Genomic DNA, 12,110 nt, shown 5'->3' on the forward strand with positions numbered 1-12,110 from the left:
CTGGCATCATGCAGGAGAATAGAACTCTGGGAAAAAGGAGTGTGCTGTCTATTTACTGTGTTTACTCTTTTCTCCTAGTATCTACTTATCCTGCAACAGCTACCAATACCTACGCACACTAGATGGCCAAAAGTATGAGCACACCTCTCCACATTGAGTTTGGGCGTTTCCAGTGAAGGATATTGGTAATGCTACGGTGTACAATGACAATTAAAGTGACATTAAACCCTCAGATTTTTTAACATAAACCAATACTGTAATGTGCGCCTTACTGTAATCCATGGTTGTTTCCCTTCTCTTTGCTGCTCTTCCTTTTAAATCCTCATGTCTTCTCATGCTGGGGGAGAACTTCCCTTTGCAGCTGAGTGCCTCTTCCTGTAGTGCTGGCTCAGGTTGCAAACCTACACACAGACACCATATATCCATTTGTGACAAGGCAGTCTGCTGCAAAACAGAAGTTCTGCCCAGCATGAGAACAGATACAGATTTAAAAAGAGCAGCAAAGAGAAGGGAAACAACCATGGATTACAGTAAGGCGCACATTACAGTATTGGTTTATGTTAAAAAATCTGGAGGGTTTAATGTCACTTTAAGACAACGGTGCTTCCAACCTCATGACAACAAATTGAGGAAGACCCTTTTCTGTTTCAGCATGACTGCGCACAATGCCAGCTCCATAAAGATATGGTTTGACCAGTTTGGTGTGAAGGAACTTCAGCGGCCTGCACAAAGCCTTGAACTCAACCTTACTGAACGCCTTTGGGATGCATTGGAATGCCAAATGTGAGTCAGGTCTTCTCATCCAACATCAATACCTGACCTCACAGTTAAGTTTTGAAATTCTCACAAACACTCGGCTGTTATAGCCACAAAGGGGAAGGACGACTTCATATTAAAAAACACATAGTTTTGGAATGTCCATCAAGCTTTCTAGGTATGGTGGTGGTCAGGTGTTCAAACTTTTAGCCATATAGTGCACCAAAGATGAACTCCACCCTAAAGACAACCAGTCCGGATTGAGTCTATACAAAAATAACAATTTATAAGTATATCTACAGCCAAAACACTTTGTTAGCTTTGGATACAGTTTCGCTGAGGAGAATCACACAGTCATCATGGTGACCATTCAAATTTGTAAATGTAAAATATCGCTGTTCATTCTGTGCTTTCAACTCCGCCAGCTCACCTCAGGGAAATCACACACTAGCTGGAAAAGCCAGTTATAACGGATTTTCTAATACTGTTGGGGCTCCTCCAGATACCCTAATATTGGAGAAGTGGTGGGAAAATTAAAATGGAATTGAGGAGCCAGTCTGTCCAATCCAGGAGCCAGCAGGATTCTTTTTTTTTGGGGGGGAGTTCTGCAAAGACCGCCACCTCCTCCTCCTCCCCCCGACCCAGTCAGCAATTGCTGCGGGGGCATTCCTGGTCCCTTTGTGACGTATAGCTGTGGGGCGAACGCGCCTCCCCGCAACTGATGGGGTCGGGAGGAGGGGGTGACGGTTAGAGTTTTGAGTGGGACTCATCACTAGTCACAAGTTAAAATTATGCATTTTAAGAGACGGGAAGGAAACCTTGAAAAGGAGATCTATGGGGTAAGTGTTTTTCCCCATAGTTCTCTTTAGGGTCACAGGAGGACATATACTAGCGTCCTCCCGTGACCCAAAGCTCAGTATACTGCAAGCTGTAGCTCGCTTTATACCGAGACTGCTGCAGCCGGGACAGATCCCGGCATTACTGTGGAGATCCACCCAGCTGTATGAGTGACAGCGGGCTCTGCCTATCTAGCGGCAGAGCCAGCTGTGCCCGCCCCCTCCTGTTCCTCCACTCAGCGCTGGAGGATCAGAGCAGGGAGCCGTGACTGACAGTCACCGCTCTCTGCAGGGACATGATCGGGAAGTGAGCGAGCGATGGTATGCGTTCACTCACTTCCCGATCTATTGAGCCGACGTGCGTCAGTTTCATTGTCACACGTCGGCTCCAACTATGAGGATGAGTGATTTTCACTCTCCTCATAGTTCTCCTTTAAGGTTTACTGGTCCTTCAAGTGCCGATATCTGTTAATTCTGCTGAAACATGATAAAAGTAAGAAACCCAACAGCTTGCACTGCTTCCGTACAAGTCATTAGTGAAGCACTATCATCAGAACAGACATCTGCTGTTGCATGGGGGAGAATAATCTCGCTGGTGCTTCCAATCACTTCAATATGGAAAGTGAAGCTTTCAATATGCCTCATTAACACGACATATAAACAACCAAACTGACTAGGACAAAGTTGCAAGTCAGCCCCGAAGAACTGCACAATCTGGTGCGGAGATCTAGGCCAGAGTTTGCAGACGGTCTCTGGGGTAGAACACACACAAACCTTTGGGTAAGCAGCAATATCTGAAAATCATATAACCTGCAATGACAGAACCTGCTAGAGCCAAAGCAGACTTGTCTCCAGGTTCAGGTATGTATGATGTGTTATGTTCATCCAGGGTTGCTTCTCATTGTGGGGACACTAATGGGGGCTTCATGATGCTTTCTGAGATTCCTGCAGCAAGACCCTACATGAATCCTAGGTCACTGTACCAATTGAAGTTAATGACAGGGTGACACCGGTCGCATCCGTCAGCGCCAGTTCACATGTAATCATACATGATCCGATTACATGTGGTTTAGGATAGATGATTGTCGCTAGAATTATCCTACCTGCCTAGTTTTTTGGTCAGAAAACCCGCTCTGCAAAATACTCTGGTGTCCAGGGAATCCCCAGCTAGCTGTGATAGAGGCCATAAATCCTGATCACCACCCAACGGTCTTCCTACAACACCCTCCATTGAATAATTTAGGAGGAAATACATATGCATAACATGCCTATACTGAAAGCAGTGAATACAAGGAGCTCCGATTCCTATGATGAGGAAAACATGTACAGCATAGAATAACACGGTACAAGTCACAGGCGCCATGTAGGGCATTAAAGGAGAACGATGAGGTGAGTGATTTCCACTCATCCTTAGTTATAACTAAAGTTTGACAATGAAACTGTCTCACGTTGGCTCTATAGGTCGGGTAGGGAGCGAACACATACAGTTGCTCACTTCCCGATCTTCTCCCTGCAGAGAGCGGTGACTGTCAGTCACTGCTCCCTACAGGGATTCCCCCCTCCCCGCTCTGATCCTCCAGCGCTGACTGGAGGAACGGACAGGGGAGAGGGCGGGTACAGCGGGCTATGCCTCTAGATAGGCAGAGCCAGCTGTCACTCACAAAGCTGGGTGGTTCGCAAAAGGTATTGTTGGGATCCGTCCTGGCTGTGGCACTCTCAGTATATAGCAGGCAATAGCCCTCGATATACTGAGCTTTGTGTCACAGGGGGAAGTTAGTATATGTCCTCCCGTGACCCTAAAGAAAACTATGGGATAAAAAGGTTTCCCCATAGTTCTCTTCTAAAGGACCACGCTTGTAGAGATATTATACTGTGATGACTGTACATAAATACATGAATAGTGTGTGTGTGTGTATATATATTAATTCACATACGTTTATATTTTTCTTCATATTACCATGCATGCCATGGCATCCAAAAGGTGATGGCGGCATTGGAACAAACTACTGCACAGCTAAGGGGAGCTTGAGCAGGTTGCAGCAATATTCTTTTCCCTTTCATAAGATGTAAACCATATGAATAAACTGATATCGCTGTAAACACCCCTGGCGGTGTTATAGTTTGCCCCAATCTTTGTTCCAGTCACCTTTGTTTGGACAGTTTGGTCTGGAAGCCATGTAAAGAAATCCATATCATTGCATGTACAGTATATACCACATACAGTTACCAAGACAATATTTTTCAATGGTCCTTTAAGGGATCTTTCTGCCTGCTATTTGTCTATTTAAAGAAGAACTCCGGGAATGTAAAACAAAAAATACCCTTGCAGTGGGGCTACCTATGTGATATGTGCTGCAAGGGTTACATTCTTATTTTGTCCAGGGAGCTCAAATAAAAACAAATATACTCACCCGATCCTCGGTTCCACTGGGATACTAGCCTGGTCCACGCAGCCTCATCTCTTCTGGGCTTTGGTGGTCCAAGGATAGCCGATGTCATCGTGTCTAATGCAGGTCCACTGATTTGTATTAGACATGAGGACGCCAAAGAATATACCACTGCCAGAGCAGAGAGGGAAAGAGGAGCGCTGACCCCCTTAGGACTGACGATCAAGTAATCCAGCTGTATTCTAGCCACCCGGGGGGGGGGTGTAGGAGTATGCAGCAGGAAAATCCCTTTCATAAACATTATAGCTAGTTTTGTAATGTTGTATTACTATATAGTATGACAAAACCCTAAACTCTATCATGTCGCTGCTCATATGCCCCTAGTCACAACCATTCTACTGAATGCGGTGGATTATTGTACGTAGACGCGCACAGAGAATCAGAATAGCGCCGAGGGATGTGTAAATCTATACAAGCAACGCTTTATCCGAATAATCCTTCCCGTCTCTCAGAACAAAGGAGCACAGCCAGGGTGTAATGCATTCAATAATTAGTAGTGACTACAGCCCGGGGGTACGGCAGGTCTGGTGAATGGACCGAGACGCGGTTATTGCACTACAAAGATTTTATGGCTGTAAACCAATTACGCCTTCATCTCTCGAGTCATAAAAAAGCAGGTCGCCCGCTCCGGCAGGACGGATGCAGATTGGGTGTTTGCAAAGTAGGTGATTGCTGGGCTGACGAATGGGGCTCGGCTCAAATATAATTTATGCATCTATTATTTATCTGAATTAGGTAGCGTTGGCAGACTGGAGCATTCGACAGAATGCATGAAATGGCTTATATAAAAAGGAAGGTGAAGCTTAAAGTTATGACAAAACTAGGGATGCACCGATACTAGTATCTGTATCGGGGATGATGCCGAGTATTTGGTCGAGTTCTCGTACTGGCCCAAATGCTCCGATGCCTAGCACGATACTTCCGGTATCAGGAAGCCGGGCAGCGAGTCATTACATGCAGCCCGGCTTCCCGATTGGCCGGGAAGCCGGCTCCATGCTCCCTCATCACTTGTGACGAGGGATCATGGCACCGGCTTACCAGCCAATCAGAAAGTCAGGCAGCGTGTAATGACTCGCTGCCCAGCTTCCTGATTGGTCGGGAAGCTGGCCAATCAGAAAGCCGCCTGGCGAGTAATGACGCGGTGCCCGACTTTGATTGGCTGGGAAGCCAGCTTCATGCTCCCTCGTCACCTCATGACGAGGGAGCATGGAGCCGGCTTCCCGGACAATCAAAAAGCCGGGCAACCGCGTCATTACGGATACTTATAGGCCAGAAAGCTGGCTCCATGCTTTCTCAAAACAAAAAGCATGGGGATGGCTTCCCTGCTATTCGGGAAGCCAAGTGGCGAGTCCTTACATGCCACCTTGCTTTCTTAATGGGACTTCCGGCATCGGTATTCAATATCGGCGAGTACTGGGAAAAAATATCGGTATTTTTACTCAATACCGAAAACCAGTATCGGTGCATCCCTAGACAAAACAGTTCACACCTATGCGTCACATTAATCGCACGGTACCAAACAATTAACGCACGCTGTCGCGCAATGCACCTATAGTGTGTTACAATGCAATACAGGGCAAGGCGCAACACCGCAATACCGTGCATGTAAACAAACTAGTGCATGCACAACTAACTCATCACATGGGCAAGTTTTAGTTTTTTTAGTTTTAGTGTCCTGGAGACTTAGCTGGTCCCCTGAGCACCGGACCTGACTTCCTGTTTTAGGGTGACTCCTATCTCTTGCAGGGTCCTCCACAAAGACACAGCAAGGTCACTCTCCTCTCCCATGTTCCCCTCTCCTCCAAGCTGCTAGATGGACAGCTGATGGAGACTGTACTGTTCCTTAAGATCTTGTGGACAAGTAGCTCAGGGAAGCTGAGCTGACAGAATTGGAGCTGTTTGGAAACAAGATGACTGCTTTGGTAAAAAAAAATTGAAGACATTCTTTGCTGGGCAATGTATAATTGCTTGATCTGGACTCATTGAAAAAAGAACAAAAGTTTACTACTACTTTAAAAGAGAACTATGTGCCAACCATTTTTTGTCATAGTTCTCTTTAGGGTTCTGGAGGACATTTACTAATGTCCTCTTGTAACCCAAAACTCAGCATATAGCGAGCTATTACCTGCTATATGCTGACAGCGCAGAGCCACGCTGCAGCCAGGATGGATCCCAGCAACATGGTCAGGATCCACCCCCTACATGATTGACAGCCGGCCATGCTTCTCTAGAGGTAGAGCCAGCTGTGCCCTCCCCCTTCCCTGCCTGTCGCTTCAAGGAGCACTGGAGGAACAGAGAGGGGAGGGGGGAACCCTGTGGGGAGCTCTGACTGACAGTCACCACTCTCTGCAGGGAGAAGATCGGGAACTGCGCAATCAGCAGTACAGACATCCTCGGTTACCGACTTACCTGCTTTGCGACCACTCGCACTTATGACGGACCACCGATCGACCTGCGCGTCAGCGCGACGTGTCGCCGGCGGAAGTGATGTCCTCCAATCTTCACTGCGGGTCCCGGTAAGTATTTTCATTGCCCGATGTACAGTACACTGTTCGGTACTGTACATCTGCAACACTATACAGAACTGTATAGAGTTCCTCACTTAACGACCAATTCGTTTAACGACCTGGACGTAGGAACAGAACTCGGTCGTTAAGTGAGGAATACCTGTATGTGATCACTCAGTACCTGATCTCTACAGCCAACGTGTGACAGCTCCACTGTCACACGTCGGCTCTAATTATGGGGATGAGTGCATTTCACTCTCCCCATAATTCCCCTTTAAGCCTCTGCTGTACATCTTCCTGTTTTCAGCATAACCAATCACATTTAAAAGGCATTAAGTGGTGGCTGTGAGAAACCTATTAGCACTAAAATGCGTTTACATCAGTACAGGCTGTACCCGGGAGGCAGTAAGAAGCCTGCAGTGTGTTCCAGCACTTCTAGCAGGTGTGTTCCAGAATCATATTACCGATGAAAGGGACTGGTACAAAAAGGCACATCATTACCTGAACAAAATGAACTACATAGCCGGTGGGCTGTGCTTCCTGTATATTCCCCCCCCCCTGTTTTTACCAGAATGTGTCTTTGTGTGTTGGTGGTAAGTTACAGGTCAAGGACATGAGCGCTCACACTGAACAACATTCATTCTGAGCATACGCCATCAGACACCCAGTGGCAAAAATCAATGTACTGCTATTGTAGATGTATCCAGTAATATTCCACCACATTGCTAATCTGTCTACTGGACCTCTTTCAAACCCAATGTCTGCCAGGTTCTGAAATGCATTTTCTCTTCGACTACAAAGACTCTCGTCCCTTGCACACTATCCATAAGAAACGTTTCATCATTGTACCTTCACTGTAAGCCGTAAGATAAATGAGAGCTCTGAATGCTTTATAATGCAGCCCATGCTGGAATGATTACACAGCTTGGCCACTTTCAATCCAATGCAATGCAATTTAGGCCACTGTAAAACCTCAGGCAACAATATTGGTTGTCTGCCAAATGGGAAAGAGTGGAGTAGCAAGCAATTGATCTGATATCCTTTTCACGGACTTCTACGAGTCTCCCCATTTCATTGGCATTCATCCAGTCCTTCCTTGTGAAATAGGATTTCAGGTCTGAAATTAAATTGCCACAAAGGTCTCAGCATCTTTAGTCTATAACCAGTAATATAAATAAAGAAGATAGCCGAGAGCCAGGGTCCCATCACTAGAAAAATGGTTACCAGCGTGAAGTCCTACCTTGTCACTATATTGGCGGATCTAATGGAGAGACCTCTGGGCTTGTCTTGTCTGACAGTTACAGGCTATCAAAGCCCTGATTTTTTATTTTAACAGTGTATTTATTGGTTGCAGAAATTGAAGGATGACCATACAAACATTTTACTTCCGTGAGGCTTCTTCTACTTTTCAAGGAAGGGTTAGTGTTCTTTATGAGCTGTGCATACAGCATTGCTTCCAAGATCATTATTCTCCCATAGCCGTTCTATAGATCTTTAGGGAGGTGTGATAAACCTCAAATTACATTAAAGCAAACTTATTTTTAATGCCTGCATGCTGAAATATCAAGCCAACGTTTGTGCATGTGCGCATACCAGCAAATCTGTGTCACCTTTTGCATTATCTTCCATATTATCCATATGCCATCTTACCTAGTCTGTTCCTCAGCATTAGACGGAGGTGATTAAGTGGAGTGAATATCTGAGGGAAGTGATGTAATCCCTCACAGGAAGAATTCTGCAGGAACCAATTTTCATCCTTTGCCAGAATCTGGACGATTTCATAGGGCTACTCTATCCCCACCCTAGTCTTTCCCCACTCCCCATTACCAGAAACTTTAATTGTTTTGCTAAAGGAAGTTGTCAAATCAAATGAGTAGTGAACACAGAGTGGGACTGGAAGGGGCCACATTGCTCAGTACAGTGATGGAATCTGCCCCTAATGCAAATGTTGGAGCATGACGGCATACTAAAACTTGCTATTCACTGTTTGTAAAACTCACCCACAGCTCGATTTTCCAAATTCAAACGATTTGTAGAGAGAGCTGGGTGGAAAATGTTTGGCCAAACATTGGCTGCATCCAATCAGCAGCCAGTCTAACAATAATACAATAGCCGGCAGGAAAGGTTCCTTCGCCCATGCTGTTTTAGCGTGGATTTCACTGAGCGAAAGATATCTAGAGGTGGATGAGGGAGATGTAGAAACCCTGAGCCATGCAACCAGCAGACACCAAGCCAAGAAGTCGGAGAATCCAAGGTCCCGCACTGCACCTGGGAGACCTTCTGGAAAAGCCACAAGACACATACATAGGGGGCATTTGTCAATTATGTTGTACAGCAAGCTTAACAGGAGCAGAGACCAAGATTATCCAACAGATTGGTTACGAGGTTACACCTCGAGTCACAAATGCCTCCTAAAGTAGCACTATGACAGAATAAAACCTTCACTTCTAAGAGCGTCTAGAGTGAAAATCTGTCTCCTTGTCAAATACACTGTAAACCTGTCACTGAAACTTGTGGTTGTGGTATGTGGAACAATCACACCCTTCAGCATGCAACATTCAGACCCTCAATCTGAGCTAAACTTCTAAAAACTCATCCGCTATTCAGGAATTGAACGTTTTAGGTATCATTATCCACGGTAGATATCAATGATGAAAAAACCCTCAACCTACCAGATCACTAGCAATTGATAACATATGATCGAGTCTCCAAGGCTTTATTTTGTATGGGTCATACAAACCCACAATAGCCGCACCAACATTTCTTGCTAAGAAACGTTACTTTTCTAACTAGTCTGTCTTCTACTGTACATAATGGCTACAAAAAGATATTTTGCACACTCGGAGCACAGAGTCCTATCTTCTGTGTATTCACCATGCAAGCAATTCACAATTAGTTACTTGGGGTAAGTAAGTTAAGGATGGGTTTATCAATTAAGCAGGTGAGGCAAGGCAAGTCGAAAAGTATTTGCTGTGGGGAAAGGGTTTAGCGTGGGAATGTATGTAGCACTCACCTGTAAACTGGAGATGTGCTCTTTCTTGGACGAGTCGTTCGTGGTCCCTTGATAGGTACTATCTGGTAGTGGTAAGGAAGAATCCTGCAGTCCTTTGTATGGCTCTCCAAGGGCATCGACTTTCTTGGTAAAACTGTTTAATTCTTGTTGCAGCACACCTAGTCTACTAAAAATGGCACTGATCAGTTTGGAGTTGCTGGTGACTTCACTATTATCAATAGCTTCTGTCAACAAGAGGTCCCGACAGTCATTATTTGTGCAGAGCTTTATACCGGATGGAAACCCATTGGCATAAGATGTCAAAACCTCAATTGCTTTGCTGATCAATTCCACTTGTGTTCGAATGCCAAAGAGACTTTCCAGCTCTTTAATCTTTGGTAACCTGGACGGCGACGTGTGACAAGTTTCTGGAGATTTAACCGTTCCCTTGCCCGTGCATTCTTTTGAATCTGTAGAATCCATTTCCCCACCAATTGGCCCTTCTCGCCAGAGAGGTGTTGGGACGCATTGAGCAGAATCTCCTGCTTCAGCATCCGTCTCCATGAAGGGTTTTGTGGTTTGACATGATGCCAGATCATAGCGTTGAAGATTTGAAAGAAGTACCCGATTCTCATACTGGAGTTTCTTGACTTTGCCACCGAGTTCGCTGATCTGCATTTTGGCAGTTGCGAGTTCCTCTTGAGAAGGTTCGCTGATGACAGAACAGCTGTCCTCCGACAAGGTTATGTCCAGGTCATGGTCAGACTTGTATTTATTGAGCTCATTCATCAGCAGCTTGTTTTGGTCCTCTAACTCCATCATAGATCTCCTGAGAAGGTCCGCTTCTTCTTCCACAAACTGCAGATGCCGTCTGAGCTCCACAAAACTGTCTCCAGACTCTCCGGACAAGAAAGAAAATCTTGAATCCTGACCAAGATGATCTCTATCGGCATGAACTTTCATCTCATCCATTTCAGCCCTTAAACCCCTATTCTCAACCTCAAGTTCTACCATTCTTCGACTCAGGAGGTTGGCTTCCTCTTCAACAAGCTTCAGATGCGACTTTAGCTCAGCTTCTCTAGAATGTGAAGTGTTGGCCAGTTCATCAATGGACAATGAACTATCTAGGTCTCCATGCATGGACCTGTACTTCATCAGTTCTTCCTTCATGGTGTCATTGTCCTTTGCAAATTTTGATAGCTTCTTACACATTAAAGCAGACTCCTCTTTTGCAAAGTGCAGCTGACATTTGAGATCGGCGTTGTCCTCCTGGAATTCAGAAAAATTGTTTTATATAGTTGATTGCATGCAAAAAAGTTATTAATGTTAAAATCATAAAAACTGACTTTTTATAAACAATGACAGCAAGTTAACATATACAATACGGATGATTTCTCAACATTCATATGTTGTCATCATTGCATAGATTATGCATAGAGGCAAACAAAAGTATGTCTCCACTCCATCACAGACTGAATTAAAAACTTCCACCAAAAATATTCTCCTTCCTGTCACAAATGACACACATGATGTGATCACATGCACAATCTGGTCAGTGCATGACAAAGAATTGCATGTTAAATGTGCCTAAAGCAATACCCTGAAAATTGTATTTTTGTCTTAAAATTCTCCTTCAAAATAGCCGTGCACATCCTGTGTCTAGGCTCTCATGTGGCTGAGCCTCATATGTGCATATCTGCAGTGCGAGATCTAGGAGATCTAGGGAAATTCAGTCTCAAACTGCTAGTCTCAGGAGATTTGGAGTAAGGGGTGGTAATGACACGACTGTGCTGCTTACTCTTCTCCTTGCTGGAGAAGACCTGAACCCAAGAACCTACAGTGCAAGAATTTTCCTTCTTCAGCTTTATTAAATCTTTAGATCAGGGCTTCCTTACCCTCTTCTGCTGTTTCACGATTGTTCCCCCATCAGTCGGACAGCTCTGGCAGGAAGCAAAGCCCTGCCTCTACCAAGATGGCCACCTTTACCCAGAAATACAGGGCTACAGTGCATAACAAGACATAGTAAGTCAGTAACGGGCAAAGAATCAGCTGCAGTGAGACCACAGGCAATACTGGTGACTAGTCATTTGTCCTCTGCTTGCCATTCTTTAGGCACAGCTTCCACAGGACAGGTCCTCCTTTAAGTGAGGTTACATATGTACAAAGTCACCCACAATGTGCACAAATGTTCAATGGTTCAATGCTGGTTTGCCATTTTAAAACACAATGAAGGGAATTTATCAAAACTGGAGCAGACAAAATCTGCAACAGCTCTGCATGGCAACCAATCAGCTTCTCTCTTTCATTTTCAAATCTTAACTGAACAAATTGAAGAGAGAAGATGATTGCTTGCCATGTTCCAGATTTAGTCTGTTCCAGTTTTTATAAATTCCCCCCAATGACTTTTGCATGCAGCTTTTAGTTGCCTTTTATTTAAATATTCATAGGATTGGAATGGAAACATTGATGGGAATTTACTCCCTTTATTGAGCTGGGAAAAACACTGCAAGCTTAGTGCATGTACTCCTCAGCATTCTCTTTCTATAAAAAAAAAAAAAAAAAACACATTCTT

At 44.8% G+C, this 12,110-nt stretch overlaps 1 protein-coding gene across 1 annotated transcript in view; it reads right to left on the bottom strand.

Moving 5' to 3' along the window:
* The window catches only part of SOGA1 (suppressor of glucose, autophagy associated 1), a 101,083-nt gene that overhangs the window by 35,707 nt on the left and 53,266 nt on the right, over positions 1-12,110 (bottom strand). Inside the window, exon 5 of the mRNA XM_018554058.1 lies at positions 9,560-10,807. Coding sequence (XP_018409560.1) covers positions 9,560-10,807 — 1,248 coding nt within the window. The remainder of the gene's footprint in view (positions 1-9,559; positions 10,808-12,110) is intronic.

Source organism: Nanorana parkeri, unplaced genomic scaffold, assembly GCF_000935625.1.
Source record: "Nanorana parkeri isolate BGI_ZX_2015 unplaced genomic scaffold, ASM93562v1 scaffold141, whole genome shotgun sequence".
In the NCBI taxonomy this organism is placed as follows: domain Eukaryota; kingdom Metazoa; phylum Chordata; class Amphibia; order Anura; family Dicroglossidae; genus Nanorana; species Nanorana parkeri.